The sequence below is a fragment of the Hemiscyllium ocellatum genome, chromosome 20 (assembly GCF_020745735.1).
Source record: "Hemiscyllium ocellatum isolate sHemOce1 chromosome 20, sHemOce1.pat.X.cur, whole genome shotgun sequence".
Lineage (NCBI taxonomy): Eukaryota > Metazoa > Chordata > Chondrichthyes > Orectolobiformes > Hemiscylliidae > Hemiscyllium > Hemiscyllium ocellatum.
The window spans coordinates 48,451,094-48,478,124 of NC_083420.1; the positions used below are offsets into that span (position 1 = coordinate 48,451,094).

The 27,031-nt window shown below is 40.6% G+C and overlaps 1 protein-coding gene across 2 annotated transcripts in view; it reads left to right on the forward strand.

Annotated features, from left to right (window-relative positions):
• ap5z1 (adaptor related protein complex 5 subunit zeta 1) overlaps nucleotides 1-27,031 on the forward strand; it is a 58,351-nt gene that overhangs the window by 20,092 nt on the left and 11,228 nt on the right. Inside the window, exons 2-13 of one of the 2 annotated variants that reach the window (XM_060840334.1) lie at nucleotides 1,494-1,631; nucleotides 2,042-2,228; nucleotides 3,411-3,555; nucleotides 10,196-10,305; nucleotides 11,166-11,334; nucleotides 13,752-13,892; nucleotides 19,226-19,263; nucleotides 20,130-20,292; nucleotides 20,518-20,696; nucleotides 22,529-22,671; nucleotides 24,881-25,030; nucleotides 26,805-26,916. In XM_060840334.1, coding sequence (XP_060696317.1) covers nucleotides 1,494-1,631; nucleotides 2,042-2,228; nucleotides 3,411-3,555; nucleotides 10,196-10,305; nucleotides 11,166-11,334; nucleotides 13,752-13,892; nucleotides 19,226-19,263; nucleotides 20,130-20,292; nucleotides 20,518-20,696; nucleotides 22,529-22,671; nucleotides 24,881-25,030; nucleotides 26,805-26,916 — 1,675 coding nt within the window. The remainder of the gene's footprint in view (nucleotides 1-1,493; nucleotides 1,632-2,041; nucleotides 2,229-3,410; nucleotides 3,556-10,195; nucleotides 10,306-11,165; nucleotides 11,335-13,751; nucleotides 13,893-19,225; nucleotides 19,264-20,129; nucleotides 20,293-20,517; nucleotides 20,697-22,528; nucleotides 22,672-24,880; nucleotides 25,031-26,804; nucleotides 26,917-27,031) is intronic. The other variant, XM_060840333.1, reaches the window with a different exon arrangement.

A 27,031-nucleotide genomic window follows, 5' to 3' on the forward strand; every position in this document is an offset into this window, starting at 1 on the left:
AGTGTGGACAGAGGGGTTACTGTCTGATAAGTATGCAGGGAAACCCCTTCTACCTCTCTTCATTGAAGGCATAGGTCAGGAGTATATAATGTAGAAAGAGGCCTTTTTAGTATATTTAAAAAGTGTGTATGTGTGTGCATGTCACATGCTGTCGTTTAGAGATATTCAATTAGTCTCACTCCCCTGTATGTTCCATGTGGTTTTGTATAAGAACTAGGAGCAGGAGTAGTCCATCTGGCCCTTTGAGCCTGCTCCTCCATTCAATAAGATCATGGCTAATCTTCTCGTGGCCTCTCACCGTGTCCCTTAATTCCTTAATCGTTCAAGCAAAAAAATCAGTCTTAGCTTTAAAAACATTTATTGAAGTAGTGTCAACTACTTCATTGGGCAGGGGATTCCATCCATTCACAACCCTCTGGGGGAAGGGTTCCTTCTCAGTTCAGTCCTAAATCTGCTCCCCCTAATTTTGAGGCTAGACATCCTCTCGATGTCTACCTTATCTATTCCCTTATCTTATAAAAACATAAAATTATGTTTCTAGAAGATTTCTTTCATGGGGTATAGGCATCACTGATAAGGTCAACATTTATTGTCCATTCCTCATTACCGTTGAACTAAGTGGCTCGCCATGCCATTTGGGAGAGATGTTAAGAATCAGCCACATTACTGTGGGTCTGCAGTAGCATTAAGACCAGATAAGCATGGTAGGTTTCATATACTAAAGGCGTCCTCAGAGAAGGCAAGTCTATGTCCTTTGCCACCTTACGCACTTTCATATACTAAAGAACATTAGTGAACTGATTTATATTGAGACTGATTTTCAATACAGATTTGTTCATTGAATTTGAATTCGACCAGCTGTCATATTGGGATTTGAACCCAGGTATCTAGTATTAGCCTGCACCTCTCGATTAGTAGTTGACTGACATTATCACCTTGCCACAAACATAACCGTCTCTTTCAATTCCTTTTTGAAAGTTACTTTTGATTTGATTTCATATCCTTTTAAAGCAGTGGATTCCTAATCCTAACTTGTCACTTTTTTTTAATCTCTCCTCCAGTTCTTTGCCCTAAATGTGTGATGTCTGGCTACTGACACATCTGCAGTAAAAAGTTTCTTCTTAGTTATTCCATAATTTTTAATACCCAATTAACTTATTTAGTTTTCTCAATCAGCTGAACCTTCTTATCCTTGGAATCATTCTAGTAAATCACTTCTCCCTTTCCATGGACATGAAGCATTTCCTCAAATTGAAAAGTATGAGCTGCTGATTGATATTTCATTGTTTTTGCTAAGTTCTCGAGAAAGGCTTACATTGAACCCAGTGCTGCAGGAACCCATACTGTGTTGGCAGCATTGATATTTAAATTTGCGAACTATAATTTCTGACAAATTCGGAGGTATTTAAGAATGGGGTATGTAAATTGAACCTCTTCTTTCATTTTGGTTAGCCAGAGTTTCTATTCAATGCCTGTTCTCTGTTCCCTCTCAGAGAAGTACAAGATGAAGACCTACAGAAGTTCTGTTCCCGCATTACCACACTCTTGCAGAATAAGGAATACAACAAGGAGACGACCGATTCTCTACAGAAACTCTTCCTGATTGTCTCAGCAACAAAATATGGCAGAACGTATGAGTCTGTTTGAAATAAAAGGGGAGAATCGAGAAGGATTCTGACAATTTGATTGTGAACTGGAATTTACTGACTGCAAGAAGGGTTTCTTTAATTATTTATTATTTGAGTTTTGTCATGAAATTTTACTTAATTTAACAAAGTTAGTTTACAAATTGGGTTGGAATATTTTTTAAATCGCCTGTCGAGTTTTTCAGTAATCATGTGTGCGTTCTATTTCTTCATAACTTCAGGTTAACATTCAATAGACTGTATCTGTGACTAAATATCGGTGAAAACTGAAGAGATGTGAGGGACTTGTTTTTGTCTCTGATGTCAGCAATTACAGGAAGGAATTGTTTACTTCATGAGTGTATGAGTCAAAGTCTAATATGCTCCTTTTTTTTTGTTTTTTGTCTGATATCCAGTCTTCCCAGGGATGTCCTACAGAAATTCCACAGCACCTTGTGTTTCCTGAAGGCGCCACAGCCAGTCCTTGCTCTGTGCTCGGCTATCCTGCGAGAGGTCCTGCCATGCACTACTTTGACTTTATCTTGTGATGAGGTGAATGATATGAAAACCATGAGTCTTTTATCAAGTATAATACTGGCTCAGGTAAGATGGAATGGTTTAAGTTAAGCTAAAGTTGTTAGCATACAACAGTGTTTTGAATTGCTGATTGTATCACATCACTGTTCTATGATATTGCCACTACAAGATTTTTTTTTAAGATTAGATTCCCTACAGTGTGGAAACAGGCCATTTGGCCCAACAAGTCCACACCAACCCTCTGAAGAGTAACCTACCCAGACCCATTTCCCTCTGACTAATGCACCTAACACGATGGACAATTTAGCACGGCCAATCCACCTGACCTGCACATCTTTGGATTGTTGGAGGAAACGCACGCAGACAAGGGAAGAATGTGCAAACTCCACACAGTCACCTGAGGCTGGAATTGAACTCTGGTCCCTGGCACTGTGAGACTGCAGATTTTGCAAGCACTGTCATCAGTTAGTAATCTGTTTATATTTGTTTCTGTCCTTCTACAACAGCAGTTTCTCCCGTAAGGACTGGGTTAAAGTTTTTACTACTACTTACTAACTTTTGTTTCTGCTTTTATCATAATTGTTCCACCAGCTTTGTTGTGGAATGTTTTGAACCTGAATGCCAGAAACCATGTGGAACCAAAGGACTTTTGCAATATTCACCAAATATAGCAATTTAGATTCTCAAGTGCTGTCAAGTGACTATTGCTTTAAAAAAGCTATGCATATGTATAGGTTGAGTGCGGTGGGATTAAACATGATTGTAGTCAAATTCTCTGCCACAATTCACTGCCAAAGCTTGTATGCCACTTGTGTAGGATACTTGGAAAGAAGGTTGGTTTCATGGAGCTTGAACACAATCATTAGCATCTTTTTAAAGGGAAGGAAAACTAAATGACCAAGAAGCCCCTGTCAGTAATCATAAATTTGATTTGAGAATATCTAGTGAAGGGGTTATGTACTGGGATTTTGCAAACCCTAACCTAACATCTTCTGCTCAGTTTCACCTGATGCTTTGCACCTTTAGGTCCCTTTAGTGTGGCATTTGATTGTTTTTTCAGTTATTTATCTCTCAGCCTTTGCTGCACAACATCCCTCAGCTTTTCTGTTATATAACGTTAAAAGAAGAAAAGCGTTGCAAAGGTAGATTCTTGAAATAAGTAAAAAGTTAGATTTTCAGTGGAATTAGAGAACAAAAGTTTAAGTAATGGAAGTATACTTAACAGTGGCATTACATTTTTCTCTGTAGGGCAGTAAAAATGGTGACATAGAAGCTGTGTGTAGTCATGTTCTGAAACTGCTAGAAGCTCGCCAAGTTGAGAGTCAAGGTTCACGGTTTCTTCTGCCTATCTTGTCCAAAGTCCTTGACGTTGCACCTACAATTCTCAACGAAGGTAAGTTATGAGGTGTGATGTTGGATTATACTGGTAACAACAACCTGTGGATGCTTCCTGTAGCTCACTCCCAACTGAATTCTTTTCTCAATTAAAATGTTAATTTAAATCTTTGTCTAAATAAGTCTGGCTTATTTTGTGCTTGCTTATAGTCCCCTTTTGTGGTGGTTCAGTTTCCGAATATGCTCCTTGCCACATAACAAATGTAAATCCCTTAGAACAGACTAATTCGTACTGCCTATCGTTTGAATTCAAATAAACACCAGTGAAATATGTCTTCCAAATTGATGTAGCAGTAAACTCCAAACAGTTTTAATAGCATAGAGCAGTAACAGAACAGTCTTTTATGTGCACTTTCATTTTGCTTTGTGGTATAAAATGAAAAGTAAAAAGAAGTAGAACTGATCATTCCCCTTCTAAGTTGACTTCATTAAATTTGGAGGAAGTGTCAACTGCAGCTGTTTTTCCAGGTGATGCAGTATGATTAGATTAGATTAGATTCCCTACAATATGGAAACTTGTTGGTGCTTCGGCCCAACAAGTGCGCACCGACCCTCCGAAGAGTAACCCACCCAGACCCATTCCCCTACATTTACCCCTGACTAACATGCCTAATGCTACGGGCAATTTAGCATGGTCAATTCACCTAACCTGCACATTTTTGGGCTGTGGGAGGAAACTGGAGAATCTGGAGGAAACCCACACAGACATGGGGAGAATGTGCAAACTCCACACAGACGGTAGCCCAAGGTGGGCATCAAACCTGGGTCCCTTGCGCTGTGAGGCAGCAGAGCTAACCACTGAGCCACTACGCTGCCCATAAATGTTGAAGCAGTCATGTTGTGCTGGAAATGTAACCTTCTCTCTAATCTCCCCATCCTTACATCCACTCTTCACCAGCATTTTATTTCCATCACATTTCTCAAGTGCTCTAGAAAAGCAGAGAGAGATTCTTCATTACCTCCAGTTTTAAATGACCCCTTATGCTGTAACTGTGTTCTACAGTTTGAGATTACTCCATTAGTGGAAAATTCCCCTCAATGTCTACCCTGTTAAGCTCCCTCAGACACATGTATTTTTCAATAAGAACAGCTCCAGTTCTTCTAGACTTTAATGAATAAAGACCTAACCTGTGTTGCTCTTCTTTATTCATCAACACCTTCAAACCAGGAGTCAGCCAAGGAAACTTCCGAACCCTAACACGAAGACCAATACAGAATAATTGTTTAAGTTATTTACTAATTCCTTGTACTCCATTATTTCCCTAGATACAACTGCCAAGGGTTCCATAATCCCTTCGTATGTCTATAGAAACTCTTGTTGTTTGTCTTTTTATATTTGCCAATTTACATTCATGATTTGGAGATGCCGGTGTTGGACTGGGGTGTACAAAGTTAAAAATAACACTATACCAAGTTATAGTCCAACAGGTTTATTTGGAAGCACTAGCTTTCGGAGCGCTGCTCCTTCATCAGGTGGTTGTGGAGAACACAATTGTAAGACACAGAATTTATAGCAAAAGTTTACAGTGTGATGTAACTGAAATTATACATTGTAAAATACCTTGATTGTTTGTTAATTCTCTCATCTGTTAGAATGACCATGTTGGTTTCACTTCTTTCACATGTACATCACAAAATCTTTTTTAAATTAAAAGTTACATTCTCAAGTTAACTGTAAGAATTGGTGTCAGCCCAGATGAGATGCTGAGGTGTTGAAGGTATTAGTCCCGTTTTCCCTGTCTGTGCCATAATGTTTAGACTGATTCTAATCTTAAAAGTGAGTTAACAGAGTCTCACATGGATTCATGCAGTTTTTGAGTGAAGTACAATGTAACTCTGCAAGTACAAATTCACCCCACAAACGTAAATATGCATGTATGCGTGTGGGTTGGTTTGTGTGTGTGGGGCTGGAATTGAACCCACGTCCCTGGCGTTGTGCGGTAGCAGTGCTAACTACTGAGCCACCGTGCCACTTTTCTAGAATGTTGAATACCCTTGAATATTAGGTTCCCATTCTTGATTGGCCTGCAACCATGTCTCCATAAGAGCTGTAAATTCATATTTATTTTTATTCATACCTTCAACATCTATTTTGTCACAGTTGCTGCATGCATTCAGACAAAGAACATCAAATTTGATCTTTTACTATTGTTACTTAAATTCTGCTGCCCTCTTCTGTGTATACTTTCAAACCTTTTCTGTTGTAGATTTTAGATTCGATTCCCTACAGTGTGGAAAGAGGCCCTTCGGCCCAACCAGTCCACACTGACCCTCCGAAGAGTAACTCACCTGGTCCCATTTCCCTCTAGTGCATTGAGCACTACAGGCAACTTAGCGTGGCCAGTTCACCTGGCCTGCACATCTTTGGACTGTGGGAGGAAACCGGAGCACCCAGAGGAAACCCACGCAGACACAGGGAGAATGTGCAAACTCCACACAGACAATCACCCGAGGCTGGAATCGAACCTGGGACCCTGGTGCTGTGAGGCAGCAATGCTAACCGCTGAGCCACCGTGTACTTTGATTATTATTCACCTCTTCCCTACCCTATGTATCTACACTCCTTTTATTTTAAAACTTCCCTCTGGTGAAGGTGGTGCAAAATCAATTGAGTTTAATGTCTTCATCAAGATTGTAGATACGATTTGCCAGGACACTTGTCCCAGCATGATTCAAATGAAGCCTCTCCCTAGTACTAATGCAATGAATCAGAGCCCGTTTCTTCCACACTAATCTTTTGAGACACACGTTTTCCTCCTAACCATATTTACCCTGCCAATTGTGCAGATGGCTCAGGTAATACTCCAAGAATACTCCTTTTTATGGTTTGGGCTTCTTAGTTTAACCCAGAGCTGTTTGAAATCTGTCAGCAGAACCTTTTTCACAGATCTATCGTTGTCGTTGTTATTCAAGTGGAGCATGACATCTGGGTTCTTTCCTTTGCGCACCAGGTTAGTCTCCTGCTCAGAAGAGTTATCCATAACCTTGGCATGATGTAGCCAACATGACCTTCAGGATTCTGTTTTCGCTGCAGAGAACAGGATCTATTTTCCTAACAATGTTATCTCCTATTACTACTACATTTCTTTTTACTTCCCCAATTTAGCACTGTGGTCTAGACCATGTTTGTGGTCAGTTTGCTCATCCTCCCTGAAGTCTGTGCCCACATCCATGCCATCAGCAAAATCCTTGAAAATATTACACAACAGTATTGGCTGAGGCTTCCGTAAAACTAAATCCTGGATGCCCACTTGCACCCGCACCTTCTGTCACTGATCACAGACCAAGCTTGATGTAGTTTATTGAAGAGGAGTGACTCTATCCTGAAAGACAGTGCCCAGGTACCTCTTTCCCCCTATCCTGGTTCATCCGACCCTGCAGCGCTCAATCCATCTCATCAACTCTGAAAGCAAGTTCATTGAGAAGCCAATGCTTCCTGTACATGTGGTCAATGTGGATCATACTGGCCACCATATACCATAGCTGCAGCGTGTTATCCACCCAGCCTTCTCTCATCTGTTCAGTTGATTAATCTGGATGCTAATTACAATATGCTGCACTTCTGTAATAATGCTTTGTGATTTAAACCACTTTGCCAATCTAAAGAGACAATGAAAACATTGTATGATGTCAGGTTTTCCCGTTGACTGATGGAAACAGGTTGAAGGTTTGCCTGCGCATGGTGTTAAAACTACTCAATCTGATAAGCTAAAAACTACTCCTAAGAAAGTAATAACATAAAACATAACTAAAAGGAGATTTTCCCCCTTGTCCACTGGGGGCACTCCGACTATCCAATAATCCCACCATGACTCCTTCCAGCTGGAGCCATGCCCTTGCCCCAGACATCTCAAAGTAAGATTAAACCAATACCAATATCTTATAACAAGGGATTGAAAGGTGGGTACCCAACCCATCCCCTCCATACTACTACCCTAGGCATGCTTGGCAAAGCAGCAATATGAGATAAAATATGTAAAATTATAATCCCAACATACATTAAAGGAAAAACAAAAGCACCCCCAACACCAGGTAATCCAAGCAGAATACAATTAAAAATAAGAAAAAGGGGAAACAGGGGTAAAATAGAGTAATTGTCCATATAATTCAGGACAATCAGTCCATTTTAGTGTCCCGAAATTCTTTTGCCTTTTCCGGTGATCCAAAGTTAAACATTGACCCTCTGTGGCTGAAGCGCAGTGTTATCGGATGTCTCATGGAGTACGGAATATTCAGATCCCTCAGACGCTTCCTTGCCTCGTTTAAATGCCTTCCCCCTGCGAATCACGACCGGGGAGCAGTCCTGAAAGAGCATTATTCTTGATCCCTTGTACACCATAGCCTGGGGATCCTTCCCCAGTGCTCTGGAGGCCTCCAGCAACATTTGTTTGTCTCTGTAGTGCTGGAGTTGCACTAGGAAGGGGCGAGGGCACTGGTCTGATCCGGGTCTGTGAACTTTGACCTGGTGGGCCCCCTTGACCCGCACCTGGCCTACCTCAGATTCCAGCCTCTCAAATTGTGGGAGCATTGCTCCAGAAAGTTAACAAGCTGGCCTTCACCTTCCTGTTCGGGAAGGCCCAGCAACCCGATTTTCTCCCAACGACCTCCATTTTCGACCTGCTCCTCCAAGGCCCGCACTCGGCGCTCCATGGCTCACGGAAGATTTGGCCACGGTCTCAGAGGCCATGTCCCATTGCTCCGCCCCTTCATCACACTGCCTGAGAGTCTGGATCCACAGATAATGCTTTTGTAGCATGACTGAGATCGATTCCCATCTGGCCCGGGCCGCCTCCATCGATGCATCGATCCTCCCTCGGAGTTTTACAAACTCCGAGACCAAGCTCACCTCTGTAGGTAAGTCCCCTGGGACGGCCATGGACGCATCTGTTGCTGTGGGGAGGGGGTCCCTGTCAGTTGTGAGCTCTGTGCTCCTTTGCCTTGAGTCACGTTGAAGTTTTTTTATCCCTGGCTGCTATAGCCATTGTGCACCAAACTGGAGAAGTTGGGTGCACAATGGCTATGGCCGGGAAAAAAACGTTTTAGCAATTTGAGGTGAAGGGAGGGTGTGTGCACCACTTTGCCTGGGTATTGGGCAGAGCTCAGCAGACTCGGGCTTACTGGGTCGCTGCCATCTTGAATTTCCCACCTGCGCATGGTTTTATCTGCCACCGCTGCCCTCCCCATGCATGACCTCTCTCCATGGGCTGATCAGGGCATTAGTAGCAGCTCCGAGACAGCTATCACTGCTGGGACCTGGGTTTGAAACCAACAGACTAAAAGGCTCCCATGTGCTGGCTGAAGTATGCTTCTGCAACCCTTAATCACCCTAAAGCATGACACCCACAACATGAAAGTTGCTAATGGTTTGTGAAAAATAACAAGTTTAAACCTCAGAGGTCAAATGGATGTGATGTCGGACATTGGACCCTTTACGCAGGTGCACTTTGGGGGCTGGTTTCTAGATTTAGCCTCTTCTAGCCCTACACGCTGCATCCCTTGCTAGGCCATTTTATTGCCTATCCCTAATTGTTGAGAGAGCAGTCGAGACTCAACTACATTGCTAGGGATCTGGAGTCACAGACCAATAGTGATGGCACTTTCACTCCCTAAAGGACATTAGTGAACCAGATGGGGTTTTCTGAATATCAATAATGAATTCATGGTCATTATTAGGTTCCTAATTCCAGACATTTTTTAAAATTGAATTCAAATTCCACCATTTGCCATGATGGGATTAACGCCCATTTGGAGCATTAATTGGGTCTCTGGATTATGAGTCTAGCGGTGAACCACTAAACTGTCACCTCCCTTTTTAATTCCTTCATTAGCAAACATTCTTTCAGCTGCTTAGGCCATAAACCCCTCTATCTTTTTTTGAAGTGTTCCTTAAAATCTGGTCTCTGATCAAACCTTTTGCTTATCTTTCCTTCAGTGGCTCAGTGTGTAAAAAAAAAAAATTATTCTTAAGAGCCTTCACAATGTTTCTTGTACTTTGCAAATACAAGTTGTTGTTGGAGCCAAATGGTAAAAGGTAATTCTTTGTCAGGCTCATGATCAGTCTGACTTGAGGGGTGCTTCATTGACACTAGGTGTTCTCCACCTCCTGGCATCTCCACATCCTGATGAGTATTACGTAACTCCACAGAGGCCGGTATCTCAATCAAGCCACCCTTGATTTGTACATGAAGAGTCCTTGACACTAATGCAGCTTCTCACAACCAGCTCTGAGTGAACAGAGCCCCTGACATTCCTGTTTATATTGGCAGCCAGAGCTTCCTGATTGGACCAGATTAACAGCCCCAATCAAGGAACTCATTACAGTCACTACAGAATACAAAAAGTTTTTTTTTCTTTAAAGAAAGTCTGAAGAGCTGCAAGCTTTCTTTTTATTGCAGTTAACTTGCACAGCTGCCCTAACTGCAGTGTTCAGACCAAGTAAATCATTGTCAGTCAGAGTTCAGTAGAATGCTTTTCTTGAAATGTCTAAGTGCAAGTGAATTATATCTTAAGTGCGTAATAAGAAAAGTAGGAGTATTCTGGTATAGTCTAGTTGCAAGTTGTAAACTCCAGAGCACAGTATTCCACAGTCATGTTCAATTCCATTCAAACTCGGTGTTTTTGCATTTTCTTTCCAACAGAGCAGGTGAATACTGTTTGTAAGAAGCTTGTCGACTGGTTGCGGTATGCAAGTACATTACAAGGTGTCCCTCTTTCTTCTGGAGGCTTCTTTAGTCCAAGATCCCGACAGGTAACGGAAAACTACAGTCTCATTCAAGTCTGCATTGCTATTCATTTGTATTAACCCTTTATACTGGAATATCAAAATAGTAATGCTTTTGCTGCAATGTCTATTGCTGATTTAACTGTTGGTGAGAAATATATGGATTGGGGTACTTTGTTCTCCTTTCTTCTGTTACACTCCTCGTTGGGAAAAGGCCCAAAAACTTTTTCCAACGCACTTTCAGTTGGCTAGTAGGAAATACTTTAAAAGTTCCTTCACTTTTTGAAAACTATATCTACCTCAATGATAATGTTTGCATACTTGAAGTCCATTCCTCCATAAGACGCCTACTCTGATGAGTTGCAACATCACTGTAACTTGATCTAACATCTATTTGTGATCTTTTGTTGTTCACTGTTAATAGTATTTGTATTAAGAAACAAAATTGAGTTAGCTGGTATCTAAATATTGTGTAATTTATTCATAATGTTTTCCCCTAATGGCTCAACAATCTTCTCAAGGAGTTAAGTCAGACAAGTTAAGCACTTAAGTTCAATCCATAGGCATGTGATATCTTTGCACAGAGTTAACTGCAACAGTGTCAGAGACCTGTAATCGCCTTCCTTGACAATCCTGATTACTAACCAATGAGCACAGTTAGAATGTGCAGAGGTGGACATTGAATAAAGACAAAATCAAGCTAGTTTTTGATGTCACTTTTTGAATATCCTAGAAAACAATAAGTCCAGGCTTACACTTGTAAAATCGATAGGTTGGAGCGATGAAGGTGAATAGTCTTCCAACGAGGTGATGGTACCTGAAAGGAAAGGATAAGCTTGACAAGTCAGTTCAAGCAATCTAACATTGTTCATTTATCTTTTGTTTAGCCTGCTTCCATTTTAGAGGTGGATGGAGCGGTGGCAGGTGATTTCTTCACGTTACTTTCCATTGGCCACTATTACACTGAGGACCAATGGCTCAACATGCACTCTTTCTCCATGATCAGAAAGTGGCTGCAGTATTTTGGGGCAAGTGGCGTTAACAGCAATGATGCAGGTAGCTTATTATTGGAATGGATAGCCACCTGATTTTGTTTGTGAGAATCCCATTAATTGTAGAATTTGAAACTTCACAGCATAGTTGCAGTTGTGTACAGGCCTCCAAACAGTAGTCAGGAACTGGGGTGCAAGATACACAAAGAGATAGAAAAGGTTTGTAGAAAAGGCAAAGATCGTGGAGGATTTCAATATGCAGGTGGTTGGGGAAAATCAGATTGGTAGTGGATTTCAAAAAAAAAATTTGTGGAATGTCTGCGAGATGGCTTCTTGGAGCAGCTTGTGGTGGAGCCCATGAGGGAACAGATAATACTGGAAATTGTGTTGTGCAATGAGGCAGACTTGATGAGGGAGCTTAAGGTAAAGGAACCCTTGGGGGCAGTGATCATAATGATTGAACTTGCTCTGCAATTTGAGAGGGAGAGGATAGAATCAGAGGTAACAGTATTCTAGCTGAATAAAGACAATTACAGAGGCATGAGGGAGAAGCTGAGTAGAATTGACTGGGAGAGGAGCTTAGCAGGAAAGACAATGGAGCAGCATTGGCTTTCTGGGAGTAATTCAGGAGACTCAGCAGAGATTTATCCTGAGGAGAAAGAGGCATGGTAGAGGGAGGATGAGGATGAGGCAACTATGGGAAGTCAGGGACAGCATAAAAGCAAAAGAGAAAGCATATAATGTGACAAAGCATAGTGGCAAGCTTACAAATACCAACAGAGGGCAGCAAAAGAAATGAGGAGAGAGAAGATTAAATATGAAGGTAAGCTAGTTAGCCTTTTAAGGAAGACTGTGCAAGTTTCTTTCGACATGTAATGGGCAAAAGAGAGACAAAAATGGACATTGGATCGCTGGAGACTGATGCTGGAGAGGTAATACTGGGGAACAAGGAAATGGCTGAGGAACTGAATAATTACTTTGCATCAGTCCTCGCAGTGGAAGTACCCCTTGAGTAAATTTACAGTAGTGGTTTCATTTAGGAGTGTTGTTTATATCACTGCATGCTTAGTCTAGACTAATCCAGAAAGTTTGAGTTGAGATTTCACCATGTCCGTTTATAATAAATAGGAAAAATGAGAGATTTTGTGATGTAAGAGCATCAAGGATTATGGGGAAATGGAAATGTGGTACAGATTAATTGTGATCTGATAGAATAATGGACTGGCAGTTTTGGGCTTAATTGTCTATTCCTGTTACCAATGATGATGTGAAGAAGGTTCCTGAAGGTTAACAAGCCAGAATAAAAGAGCCTTGAGGGGCTCTTGTGACATTGTGCTAGTGTCTTTATCTCTGTCCAAAGGGTCATTTCTAACATGACTATAGTCTAAAAGAGTTGGTTAAATATCTAAAATGGTGAGGATTGCATTGATTATGTAGCTTTTGTCATCAGATGTGTTTTGCTATGAGAAATGAGCTTGGCTTGCTGGTGTTTTGTCTCTTTGAGTCATTATAGTTCAGTTGCACAAAACTGCTGCAATATAAATAAATAAATAAATAAATAAATAAATGTGGCTGCAGTCAAATGCCCCACTGAGTCATTTGTCATGTGCATAGATGCTAACATTGAGTGAAAATTAAAGAAATAATGTCATCACAGTTCTGACCTGTGATGGTCATGGTGACTGTGTATTCAGCAGCAGCTAAATATGTCATTGCTTACAGATCTCTGTAGGATTCTGAAGGGGACTTTTGGAAACCGAAAAATTAAAGGGAATTGTTTTCCATTTGGTAACTGGAAATGTACCTGAATGCAGAGGTTGCTGTTTGGCTTGGGCACTATAACTTGGTGGAAGCATGATCCTGCTTTGTCATGTTGCGCTCATTAACTCAATTGTATATGGTATGGGCACATAGACACAAATAAAACAACATTCACTTTTGAGAAATTTGTCTTTCAGGCATTCAGAGGCAGCATGTGACAGCAATTCATTTTTCTGAATTATAACTGCAACCTACATACGCATAGTTTGTCTTTTTTAGTATCTTAATTTCTTTCTTTCAATTATTCCTACAGTTGTAGCTTAATCATATACTAAGCAGCCAGGTCTCTAATACAGACTTGTCGAAATACAAATTTTTGTCAAATTTGCAAAGAGTTAGCAAGTGTGGGTGAGCACAGACAAATTGCAGATGGATCTGTTTGAACACACAAGCTTGTCCAAAGTGACAGTGAAGACTTTATTCACCTTCTGAAATAAAAAAAAGACTTTTTAAGAAAGCTTGTGTAATTTTGTTTCCTCTTGTAATTGTTTAATGTGAAAGTCACTACATTGACATTCACTGCTAATAATGTGTTTTCTCTGGTTGTACTATGATTGCTTTTCCTTTATCCTCCTCATCATCATTAACTTATCAGACCTGCATTGTAACAAGAAGCCTCTGTTTGACAGAATTTGATGAATCTTTTAATTTGTCTGCTAGATGAAAAGTCTGAATTAGACAGCTCTGTAATGTCAATAGTTTCTGCTTCCTCAACATCAAGTCGTCTGATGCCACCTAAAGAACGTCTGCGGGAGAAGACGTTTGAATATTGCAATCGGTTAATTGAACAGAGTGATAGAAGTAAGTACACTATTGGAGAAATGATGCTTATCCCTTCATTTTAAATCTTGTACAGTTGCACTTTAGCTTTCTGCAAGCAGTCCACTGAATAACTCAGTTAAGAAGTAATGAAATGCATTTGTAGTAATTTGCTGCTGCCTAAAGTGGACCACTGCTGCTGTTGGATGTTGTCTCTGATGACTATAGTGCCTGCCTTATTTTTAAAATAGCATTTAATCTATGGATTAAGTGATGGAAACTAAGGCAAAATAAAACTGCAGAACATATTGATGCACCACATTTATGAATTTTTTAATGAAATGTTTATGAGGGTGTCTCTAGCAAGGTACCAGATAAAGGTGGCAGATTTCCTTCACTAAAGGATTATCGTAAACCAAATGTCTTTTTATGAAAGTTGACAGTAGTTGTACCATTTACGCCAGCTTTCTTCCAGAGATTTTTATTGAATTCATATTTCCCCATCTGCCATGCAAGAATTTGAACCCATTTCCCCAGACATTAGTCCAGTGACATTATCACCATGCCACTGCCTTCCATTGACCTACTTTCATACTGAAGCCAAGGTAATTAATAGCATTTTTTAAAATAATGATTGATTGTTATTTCTTTTAGAATCACTGAATTATTATAGTGCAGAGTGAGGCCATTTGGCTTATGGCCTGCCCTTCCCTCCATAACCCAGCACACTGGGTGTTTATTTAAACAGAAACAATGCTGATTTGAAACCTCAGTTGAATCTGCCTGAACCATACTTTCATGCAGTACATTTCAGATCCTATCTACCTGCTGTGTGAGAGCATATTTTTCTCAGCTCGCGTGTGCTGTTCATGCTAAAACATCTTAAAACTGTGTCCTTGGGCTGTCAGACCGTTCATGAGTAGGAATGTATTTATGCAACAAACACAAGCGCCCTCCTGATTTTAAAACTTTTATTTGATCTTCGCTGGTCTTCTCCTTCCCAAGGAAAACAGCCCCAATTTTTGCGATCTTTCCTTTTATAACTGAAGTATCTGGAGTCATTTTTGTTAACCTGTTCTGCACACTCACCAGTGCACTTGCATCCTTCCTAATGTGTGGCACCCAGAACCATCCAGTAATATCTGACTAGTGCCTTGTCAGTGTTCATCGTGCCCTTCCTGCTGTTTTACACTCTGCTCCTCGGTGTAAAGCCTAGAATACTAAGTGCTTCATTAACAGGTTCTCTACCTCTCCTGTCACTCTTTGGATGACAAATGTACCTGTACATCCATATCTCTGCTCCTGCACACAATTTTTAGAATAGTACCTTTTTTTTTTAAAGTTTTACCATGTTCTTTGTACCAATGTGCATCACCTTACACTTCTGTGTTGAGCGTCATCTACCACCGATGTGCCCACTCTACCAATGTGTCAATGCCCTTTTGAAGTTCTCCATTGTCTTTCCCGCAACTTACAGTTCTCCCAAGTATTGTCATCCATTTACTTTGAAATTTGGTCCTTGCGCACCATGATCTAGACAGTTTATACACAATATATAAAACAGGAAACACAAGAGTCCCATTACTGATTCCTGGGGGAATCCACTATACACCCTTCAGCCAGAAGAATACCCATTAGTAGTTATTCCCTCTTTCCTAACCTTGAGCCGATCTCCTATTCATGTTGCTGCTGTCCCTTTTATTCCATGATTTATAAGTTTGCTCACCCTGTTGTGTGGTACTCATCAAATACGTTTGGAAGCCCATGCACACTACATCTATAGGCTTTGACACCATCAACCCTTTCTTATCACCTCTTCAAAAAAAACTGTTAGTTAGACACAATTTTCCCTTAACAAATCCTTGTTGACTCTTCTGAATTAATCCACAATTTTTCCATGTAACTAATAATTCTATCTCAAATTATTGTTTCTAAAAGTTTCTCCACCACTGAAGATAAACTAACTGGACTTTAAATTGCTGGGCTGACCTTTTTTGAACGTTTTATGCAATGTTTGAATTCTCGAATCCTCCTGCACAACCTATAAATCCCAGGGAAGATTAAAAGTTGTTTTCCAGTGCCTCTGCAGTTTCTTCCCCTGCTTCCTTCAGTATTTTTGGATGTATCTTGTCTGGTCCCAGTATGTTATCAGCTTCAGTACTGATAGTTTTACATAATGCTGACAGTTTATCCAGTGCCACCTTTTGAATGGTTAGGTTTCCTCCCCTATACGTGGTCTGGGTGATATCTGCCTTGTAGGTAAAGACAGATGCAAAGTATTCTTTTAATACCACAGCCATACCTCTTGTCTGTCAGTATAATTCCTAGTCTTTCTTCCTAATCTTTGTATTATTTATGTATTTATCATGCACTTCGGAATTTCTTTATATGTTAGCTGCCGATCTTATTTCCTCTCTTACTACTTGTATTTGCCTTTACACCACCTCCTGATATTGCAGTAAGAAATTCTTCAGAACACAATCTGGAAGCACTTGTTCCTCACTGCCTTTACATTAACACTGTCCCAGCCGATTATACAGGTAACTAAAGTTCCCCATTGTATCCACTTTGTTTGCACCTCTCTATAATTTCCTTGCTGATTTGTTCCTCTCTGTTCGTTCCATTAGCTGGCAGTCTATGTATTACACCTTTTTCTTTTTCCTTGGCTCTAGCCAGATAGAATCAATCTTTGAACCCTCTTTCTGCAGTGCTGTCCTGAACCCATCCCTTTTCTTCTTTTCCTATTTTTCTGCATATCTTGTAGACAGGAATATTTAACATCCAAACCTCCCTTCCATAACCAGAACTCCATGTCAGCACAAAGTAATTTATGCTTTAAACAACCCGGTCTCATTTAAAATATAAAATAAAAGCAAATTGCTGCGGATGCTGGAATCTGAAACCATAAGAGAAAATGCTGGAAAATCTCAGCAGGTCTAGCAGCATCTGTAAGGAGAGAAAAGAGCTGACGTTTCGAGTTTCCCTCTCCCTTTGTCAAAGCTGATCTTATTTATGCTGCTGTATGCATTCATCTGATTTTAGATTTGGTCACGTTCTCCCTCAATCTGACTTCACCTGTTAATTTACTATCCTCTACTTTTAGTGCTATCTGTTTCATCCAACATTTCATGAACCCTGGCATTACTTTCTAATCTTCTCTCCTCTCCTGGTTCACATGCCCTGCTGACTAAGTACAAAGCCTCCCCAACAGGGCTAGCATAATGCCTCACTCACAAGGAACTCTATCCCGGTTCTGTTCCGATGCAATCTGTACAAATGAGATCTGCCCAGTCTTGATATCCCAGGAATCTAAAGCTGTTCCTCTTAATCTTGCAGTCATGCATTCCTCTTTCTTCTCTTCCTATTTTTTGAACTTGCATTTCACGTTGGGAGTAATCCAAAGATTTAAAATAGCATAGAATAGCCTTTATTGTCACAAATTATTCGCTACACTCATTGAGTATATACATTGCCAATTTCAGCGTCGACATAGATACAAACGTACCCAGACACAGCTTTTATTAAAAGATTCTATATTTTGAGGTCCTGTTTGCTCATTTTTAAATCTCGCACCCTAAATTCTGATGCTGGGCCATGTGCCTGCTACATCATTCCGTTTTGAGTATTGATTTAAATATTGGTTCAGTTTAGCTGAGTGGTTATTTTACATGTGTAGTTTCTTCAGTTTTCTTGTAAGTTAATACAACGTTTGCATATGATAATGAGCAATTAAATAATTGTCAGCACACACTGATCATTAATTCAGTATTGTGCTATTGACTTCCCATTACCATCTAGAATGACATAGGGATCCTGACAATATTGAGGTGAATTTTGAATGTTTGCAGTCAGTGTTTTGTTTACATGCCTGATGATTACATTATTTGTGCAAAGCAAAAAATATGTCTAGTGGTATCTGATTCTCTACATATCCCAGTTTGTAGTCCGTTCTTTCATCACTTGTAAATGCAGTTGTAGCTATTGTAGATATAGTCAGACCAGACAAGAAAAAAGTGACTTTGAAGGAGTGCTCTGGCAAAACTATCTGGTACAGGTAATTTGCTAATTTTGCTAAGTTTTAATGTACTACAATGTGCAGATGTGGATTCCTAGTTGAATTGTGACTTGCAGTATTTGCTTTCTGCCACTAGAGCACGCTGAGAGGCTTCTCCATCTGCAGCAGTGCACTTTTCATTTACATCTTAGTATTTTCAAACTTGGCTCCTGGTTTAGCTTAGACAGTTTCAATTGCTGTGTCCAATGTAAACGCACAATTTTAGGCCAGGGAGGCAGTAATTTTCTGAATTGAGTATAGAAGCTGGCATTCTGTCTTGTCCATTCTGCAAAGATCTGCCTACACCTAATCCCATTTTCCAGTTTTTGGCTGTGCCCATAGAGGCTATGACAATGCAAGTTAGTATCTAAGTATTGTTTTTATAACAGTTTAACTGCCCTTGAGAAGGCAGTAGTAGGGGTGTGTAGTGCCAGCCTTGCCATTGACATTCACATCAGGAATCAAAATCTTTTTGAGCAAGCTTTTGGTTATAACTTCTCCTTTCCCATTTGCTCAGTGTATTTCTTTTTATCCAGTGAAACATCTAAGGATGCTTTACTCCATTACGTTGCTATTTAACACAAGTTGACATTGTTAGATGTCATTCCTCACCAATTCTAGCTCTCACTGGGTTAGGGGTGTGTAATTTCTCAATTATGGTATTTCATGCTTGAGATTTTGGACTTTTCCCAATTTTGGGCCAAATTTGTTTCTGTGATTAGCCATGAGTGGCATTGGCACAGTTAACCTGCGGTGGTACCAACTCGAGGTTTCCTTAGCAAATGACTTTCCTTGAAACAAAAAGTCTAGGAGAATGCCTCTGAGCGCTCCAGGTTGTAGAATGATACTTTGCAAGCATGTTTGCAGGTATAGTGCTCAGGAAATGTTGCTTCCTTCGTGTGTTCTAGGAGAAAGTGCGGACTCAGATGCTGGAGATCAGAGCTGAAAATGTGTTGCTGGAAAAGCGCAGCAGGTCAGGCAGCATCCAAGGAGCAGGAGAACCAACATTTTGGGAATGAGCCCTTCTTCAGGAGTCCCTCCCTCACTGCACACCTTTGCCCCATTCCAGCAACACATTTTCAGCTCCTTCGTTTGTTCAAAGATAATGGATAATGTAGCATTAGGGGTCAAGTTTGATTTGTGATAAGCTAATGAAACATAACAGAAAATGATACAATGTTAATGATCTTGCTCTAATTTGCAGCTTTGTGGCAAAGTGAAGCTGCAGCAAGATCCTTCCTAAATCAAGTCAGTGCTGTCATGTTTCAGTGACTACATAATATTGATTTTTAAAATAACTTTTTTCCTCTCTTTGCAACAGAGGCTATAAAGAAGTCTGACTCAGAACTTCAGAAAGCTGTAAGTAATTTAGGCACTGTGGTTTTGAATAATAAACATTCCAATTGCAAGTTATTAGTCTGACTGTTTTGTCTGTCTGATATAACTTAAGTGAACTGTGTTCTGTATTGACTTATGTTATTCAATATTTCCCAGTGGAACTGCGGAAATGTGGCACTGTTTTTATTTGCAAACTACACAGTCTGTACTTAAAAACCACTTATTTATGTTCTCTTGACCTTCCCAAATTACTTCTCTTCTCAACAGTAACAATTAGCAAGGAGAGCAGAGAACAGCGACACAAACAGTATTGTGATCTTAGTCTCCAAATCCCCTTAGATATCCACTTGCAGTGAAACATTTCTTTTTTCGGGGCTGGTTGTGTAGCAATGATACCTCCATTTCTACTGTTTTCCACAAGCAATCATCTCACTTTATCAGTTGGTTTGAACACGTGGGACCAAAGAGTAACTCTAGAGGACCTCCAATATTTTCCACACTCTTCAGGAGTTGCATAAACCCTTTTTATTTAGCAACTCCGGATGGGTGTCCAATGTTTTGAGGGACATTTTAATATTTCAGAATGGACAGATGGCATTCTGCAGGATCCTGGGGGCAAGGGTCCAACAAGATGTCTTGTTTCAAAAGAGAAATTCTGTGGAGTGTTACAACTGATGTTGGTAGGTGAAAAGTTCAGTGTGATGACTACACCAGACTGTATAGAACATCTTCATCCCCACGAGAAAAGAGAACTTGCAAATTGCAGAGGTCTGAAAGAATAGTAGAAAATATTCAAAATCATAATTATCTTTCACTGTTTTTGTTTCCATCAAATTTTCAGCTCTGCTTTATTGCTGGCTGATATGTATCTTGCATTTGTCTCCCAGTGTCTTATCGAAGCAGTGACTCTGTTGGACCTGATCTGTCGACAAGATCCTTCGTTTGTGTATCGAGCGTTTCAAGTGGTGAAAGCACTATATGGGAGGATCTCTGCAGATTCTGGTTTTGCCAGAGTGCTGCTTCCAGTTGTTCAATTCTATCTAAATCACAGTAAGTCTAACTTAACCTGTTAAAATGCTGTTTAAAATCTACCTCTTTGGTCATCTGCACTGACATCTGATGATATCTCCTTGCTGTCAAAATCTGCTGATGCTGCTGTGAAGTGCTTTAGGAAGCTTTTACTAAATTAGGGGAGTTATACAAATATAAATTGTTGTGAGTGATGTCACCCTGAATGAACATAAGCAAACTATCCTGAACTTTTCCACATTTCAGGTGAACTTGCAGCTGTGGACTCTGAAGCTATTTACAGACACTTATTCACCAAGATCCCTTCTGAACTATATCATGACTCAATGGTGGCCTTTGAAATTGTCCAGTTTTGCAGGAGGAATAGAAAAAAACTGAGTGAGAATGTTGGTATTTTCCACAAGAGTTTTCCAAATATTTTCAAGGTGAGAATTGAATGTGTGTGGGATTCGGAGATATCTCTCAATCTCTTCTAGCAGTGCTGGTGTTGGACTGAGGTGGACAAAGTTAAAAATCTCTCAACACCAGGTTATAGTCCAAGACGTCTATTTGAAAGCACTAGCTTTTGGAGCACCGTTCCTTCATCCAGGTGGTTGTGGAGGTTAGGATCGTGCTCACAGTATTTATAGTCAAAGGAGTCTGGTGTCATGGAGATGCGATACAAAAAGCAATCTTAGATTAAAACTTCCATATTTTATAATGGAATATGCTGGTTTCTGTTCTTTGTCAATCCCAGAACTACTTTTAAATTACGTTCTCAAGATATGGAGATGACGGTGTTGGACTGAGGTGTACAAAGTTTAAAAATCGCAGCACCAGGCTATGGTTCAACAGGTTTAATTGGAAGCACTAGCTTTCGGAGTGCTGCTCCTTCATCAGGTGGTTGTGGAGAATAAGATTGTCTTCCCATCTTATACTTCACAACCACCTGATGACGGAACAGCACTCCGAAAAGACAATCTTGAAGATAGTTCAGGTTTTTAAACAATAGGTATGAAGTCTGTGTCCCAGTGCTATGCCAGACTGACAAACCCTTTGTATAGTTTTCAAGTTTTACATGGGTTCATGCAGTTTTTGAGCAAAATAAAATTTAATTCTGCAAAAACAAATTCGTCCCATAAGCTTATATGTGTCTGCATGTAGGAGCAACCGACTGAGTGTGGATGAGAGTGCCTGTGTGAGCATATGAGAGAGAGCTTGAGTATAAGTGAAGGTCTGTGTGGGTGTTTGACCATGTATTCTGCAATGAGGTCACCTGTAGTGTGACATGAACCCAAGGTCCTGGTTGAGGCCATCCCCATGGGTTCTGAACTTGGCTATCAGCTTCTGCTCAGCCACTCTGCATTGTTGTTTGTCCTGAAGTCTGCCTTGGAGGATGGTCACCTGAAGGTACAACGCTGAATGTCCCGGACCACTGAAGTGTTCCCTGACTGGGAGGGATCACTCCTACCTGGTGATTGTTGTGCAGTGTTCATTCATCTGTTGTCGTAGTCTCTGCTCGGTCTCACCAATGTACTACGCCTCAGGGCATCCTTACCTGCAGCCTATGAGATAGACCATGTTGGCTGAGTCACACGAGTGCTCGCCGTGTATATGATACGAGGTGTCCCCATGTGTAGTGATGTTACCCGTGTTGATACTCTGACACGTCTTGCAGCAGTTGCTGTGGCAGGGTTGTTCGGTGTTGTCCTGAAGGCTGGGCAGTTTGCTATGGTCTGTTTAAGGTTTGGTGGTTGTTTAAAGGCGAGAAGTGGAGACACTGGGAAGGTCTTGGCAAGGTGCTCTTCCTCATCAACAATGTGTTTTAGGCTACGAAGAATGTGGCGTAGTCGTTCAGTTCCTGGGAAGTACTCCACAATGAAGGGGACCCTGTCTGTTGCTGCCTGTGTTGTTTCCTGAGAAGGTCATTATGATTTCTCGCTGCGGCACTTCCAGATGCCTGTCGCATTCCTCCTCAACCTAACATATCCTGTGTATGCAGAGGGCTTGTCTGGGGGATGGTTGTTTTTGACATGTTACTGGTGGAAGCTAGAGAGGTGAAGTTGAAAGTTCTAATCTAAGATTGTTTACTATATCGCACCTCCATGACACTGCACTCCTTTGACTATAAATTTTGTAAGCATAATCTTATAGCATAGGCTAGTTGTACCTCCTGCATTAATAGCAGGATACTAACCAGTACTGATTTGTTTTGGTCTCTTGTTCTGGATGTAAGTTGAATTTTTTTTTGTTTTAATTCCTATGTCTTTTATGTCAGTTCCTAGCTTGGAATGCATCTTGCTTGTTTCCTGATTTCATTGAATTACTGCCTGAGCTGATTCGTCCAGACACATCGCTGGAGATCCTGCATTCGCTGCTTGACCTCCCTTGTCTGACTGCAGCACTTGAAGCCCAACTCAGGTATTGATGAAATTCAAGCTGGCCCCTCAGTGGCAGCAGGAGCTCAGCTGGAGATACTCTTGTCTCTAAGTCACAAGCTGTGTATATTGACTGCCATTCTGCCTATTTAGTAGCAGCAAATGCACTTTAAGTGTACTTCATTGGCTATAAAACGCTTTGTGCTTTCTGGTGGTCATGAAAGTTACTACATAAACATAACTTTTTTTTCCAACTATGATAATAAATGAAGAGGACATTTGGATGCTGGGTTAGGTGAAATGTCTCTAATAGTTTCTCTGTCCACAGGTGCTGTCTGATCCAGCATTTTCTGATTTTATTTCTGATTTCTAGGGCTGCAGCATTTTGATTGGAGGAACATTGAGCTGGTCAACAATTTGACCCGATTGTTGCTAATCAATGAACTTACCAATGAATATTTTTCTGTTCTGTACTCATATATCTTTATTTGTCTTGTTTATGTCTTTCATATCTAGACATCTGTCAATCTCTGATTTGAGCATACACAATGCTTCAGCATTCCTAACTCTCTCGAGTAAAGATTCACTACCCTCTGAGTGAAGAAATTGCTCTTCATCTCCGTTTTAAGAGTCTTGTCCTTTATTCTGAGACACTGTCCCAGTTCTAGATACCCGTCAGAATGATCAACTGGGCCAGTTGGACAAGAATAACAGAGTTTCATTTAAATAAATACAAGGTGTTGCATTTTGGTAAGACAAATCAGGTCAGACATTTCACAGTGAATGGTAGGGAGTGTTGTCGAACTGAGAGATATAGCAGTGTAGGTACACTGTTTCTTGAAAGCAGTGTTGCAAGTAGACAGGATAGTGAAGAAGGCATTTGGCATGCCTGCCTTCGTCAATTGGAACACTGATTACTGGATTTGGGACATCATGTGACAGCTGTACAAGACATTGGTTAGGCCACATTTGGAGTACGGTGTACAATTCTGGTTACCCTGCTATAAAAAGGATGTTACCGAGATGGAAGGATTTACTTGTTAGGATATGCTGGGGCTTTTTTTTCCTGGAATGTGTGCTGAGGCGTGACGTGAAAGGTTAATAAAATCATGAGGGGCATGAGATAAGGTGAATAGCCAGGGTTTCTTCCCCCAAGGTAGGGGAGTCCAAAACTAAAGGGCGTAGGCTTAAAGTGTGAGGGGAAAGAGTTAAAAGGGACAACTAAGGCGCTGTTTTTTCACATTGTGGATGGTGCATGTATGGAACAAGCTGCCAGAGGAAGTGGTAGGGGTGGCTACAATTACAACATTTAAAATACATTTGGACAGGCACATAAGTAGGAAAGGTTTAGAGGGATATAGTTCAGAAGCAGGCATATGGGACTAGTTCAGTTTAGGAAACCTGGTCAACATGAACAAGTGGGGCTGAAGGGCCTGTGTCTGTGCTGTCTGAGTCTGACTGACTCCACCATTTGACTTTCTACTTGCTTGCTGTATTTGCATGTTAGTTTTAACCTGCTCGCATTGCAATCTGTTTTGAGAGTATTAAAGGCTTCCATTACCTCTGCTCACTCCACCCCTCAAAATTAATGTACGCTTAGGCAGTGATTGACTACAAGTTGCTCGGCCATGATGATCAGCTGAGCCCTTAACTGCCTGCCTCCAGCCTCCACACACCCACTTCCCATCAGAAAGAGACAATACATTGAACATGGGATCTTTGACTGATCTCTCTTCTCCCTTGTTTAAGATGTAAAATTGAATTGCGGTGGTGTTTTAGCTGAGTTCAGGGAAACTGGAATCAGACCTGTTAACTTCTGGGAGCTAATAGAGTTCAGGTCTGCATCGTTCAACACATTGACTTGCTCAATAATTACAGACTGCTGTGACATTAACTTTTTGACAGATTAGCTTGATCCATACAAGTTAAATCCGAACTGAAAATGAGAGTGAATCTTGGAAGTAAAGGTTTAAAATGATGTATTTGTTCATTCAGCTTTGTATTTGTTACCCGAAAATTGTACATACATGCTAACTTAGGTCTTGAAAGTAGACTAGTACCTTACTGAAACTGGTGTACACATTCACACATTTCACAAAATGTTAAATACTAATTCTGTCCTTATGATAGATGCCAGAATAATTCTACTAAAATCATGATGATGTGTCTGATTTCTGTGTGAAGAAGTATCATGAGCTGCGTATTTCAATGTTCAGTCTCATTCAGCAGCTGCTTTGTTTTGAATCCTTCAGGTCGCAGTCCTCTCTTGCAAGTGAGAAAATGATTACAGATCAGAACAGAAAGGCTCTAAACTCTGCAGAAGCATTCCAGAACCAGTATTACCGGAGCATGTTTTCGTATATCCTCCGGGTAGAGGCAGGAGCTGGGGATACTATTGACAGGTACACAGACCCTAATAGTTTAATTTGTGGGCTATAATTGAATGGGAAACTTAATTTGCAATCTCTGGGCATTGCGTTTTAGATGCAGGTGACATGATTTGATATTTTCACTTAAAAGCCAGAAAGGCTTTATCTAGTTGAAATATTCTATGCACATTGAAACATTAAAATAACATATGAGGTCCTGACATTACAGCAAACAGGAATAATCGAAAACATTCTTGTAAGGCTGTCCTGAGTAATATCTATGCCTTGACCAAGACCAAAGCAGGTTATTTGGTCTTTTATCTCATTGCTTTTTGTGAGGTCTTATTGGGTACAAATTAACTGCTATGCTTCTGTAACAGAAATGGCATTTACTTGAAAATTAGTTAATATTTTGTAAAATGCTTTGGATGTGCTGAAGTAGTGGTTAAAGCATGTGTTGATTCTTAATCATGGGTTTTCTTCTACATTTCCCTGAGCTGGCCGGGTGGATTTGACAAAACAAAACCATGCAGGATCCAAAGGAAAGTGGACCCAAAATTGACTCTGTGGCAGGAAGCAAAAGGTCAATGGTGTTGGTGTACTGGACTGCTCTGTCCAGTGGGGTTCTGTGGATCTCCTTCCTGGGTCTCTTGTATTTCGTGCCACACATACAGAAGCGTGATTAAGTAGTTTTCAGATGAAACACAAACTGGCTCTGTGGTTGAAAGTGAGGAAGGAAGGTGACGAACGCAGGAGTACACTAACGTATCGGTTTGAATGAGATGAAAATTGGCAAAAGTGTTCAGTCCAGCGAAGTGAGATAATAAATTTGAGGGCAAATAAAGCAGATAATGTAAAATGCGAAAGAAAGAGACCTAGGAGATAGTCTCTGTAGATTCTGGAGGGTAGCAGGTTAAGTAGATAATGTGGTGAAGAATGTGTATATGATACTTTTGTTCACAGAGGTATAAAAATAGTGTGGAGGGGTGGTAATAGAATGTATAAAGCACTAACTTGGTCAAACCTAAAGCATTGTGTATATTTCTGGTCACTGCATTATAGGAAGGCTGAGTTTGCACTAATGTGGTACAGACTAGATTTATGAGGATATCTTTGAAACTGAAGAGGTTGAGGGGGGATTTGATTGAGGTGTATAACATTGATGGTTTCACATAGTTAGGAGATGGAGCAGGTTAAGTGATCTTACTGACAAGAACACAGGTGCATAGATTTTCAAATAGTTGGTGGGTGGATGTGGGGAACTCAGAGTCTTTCCTGCAGAGGGTAGTGGGACTATGGAACTCGCTGTCTGAAAGGTTGGGAGAGTCCAAGTCATTGCACTTAACTATATTAGGTAGGAACTTGTAGTGCCGTGATCTAATCAGCTACAGACCAAGAACTAGAAGTGAGTGGCATTGGGCTAGATAGCTCTTTCTGATCAGCACAGGTGAATTGAAATTCTATAGTTTGGTGATTCTTCATCTCCTCTTAAGGATCATCCAGTGCTGGCACAATACAAAGGGAAGGAAGGAAGAAACCTTTCAGTTGGGAGACTGTGTATGTAGTCTAGTGATATGCTTAAGAAGTGTATTGACTGAGATGGATGAATAAGATGGGACACTTTGGGGGAGGGAGTAATCTAAAGGAAGGTTAAAATATTAACAGTAATCAGGGCTTTTGTACAACAAGAAGGTATTAGAGAATTAACATTTCTGCGGCATGAAATAAGTATCTGTAGAGTAAATGAAGAGGTGAAAATGGCAAGTGTTTTTCTCTACTTATTGAGGATGTAATACCTTTTTCCTAGATTAAATCTGCTTCACGAGGTGCTTTTGGACATGGCTCAGCGGCCTAGAGTTGTACATTGTGCTCAGACTGTTCCCATTCTGTTGCAGGTTTTCTTCAATGTTGTCATCAAGGTAATGAGACATCTTTACCTCATGAGACCTCATGAATAGCTTGTGTTATTTATCAGGGTCAGCCTGCTTCACTGATTCTGATTGAAAAAGACTTGACAGAAGAAAGGTCATACCA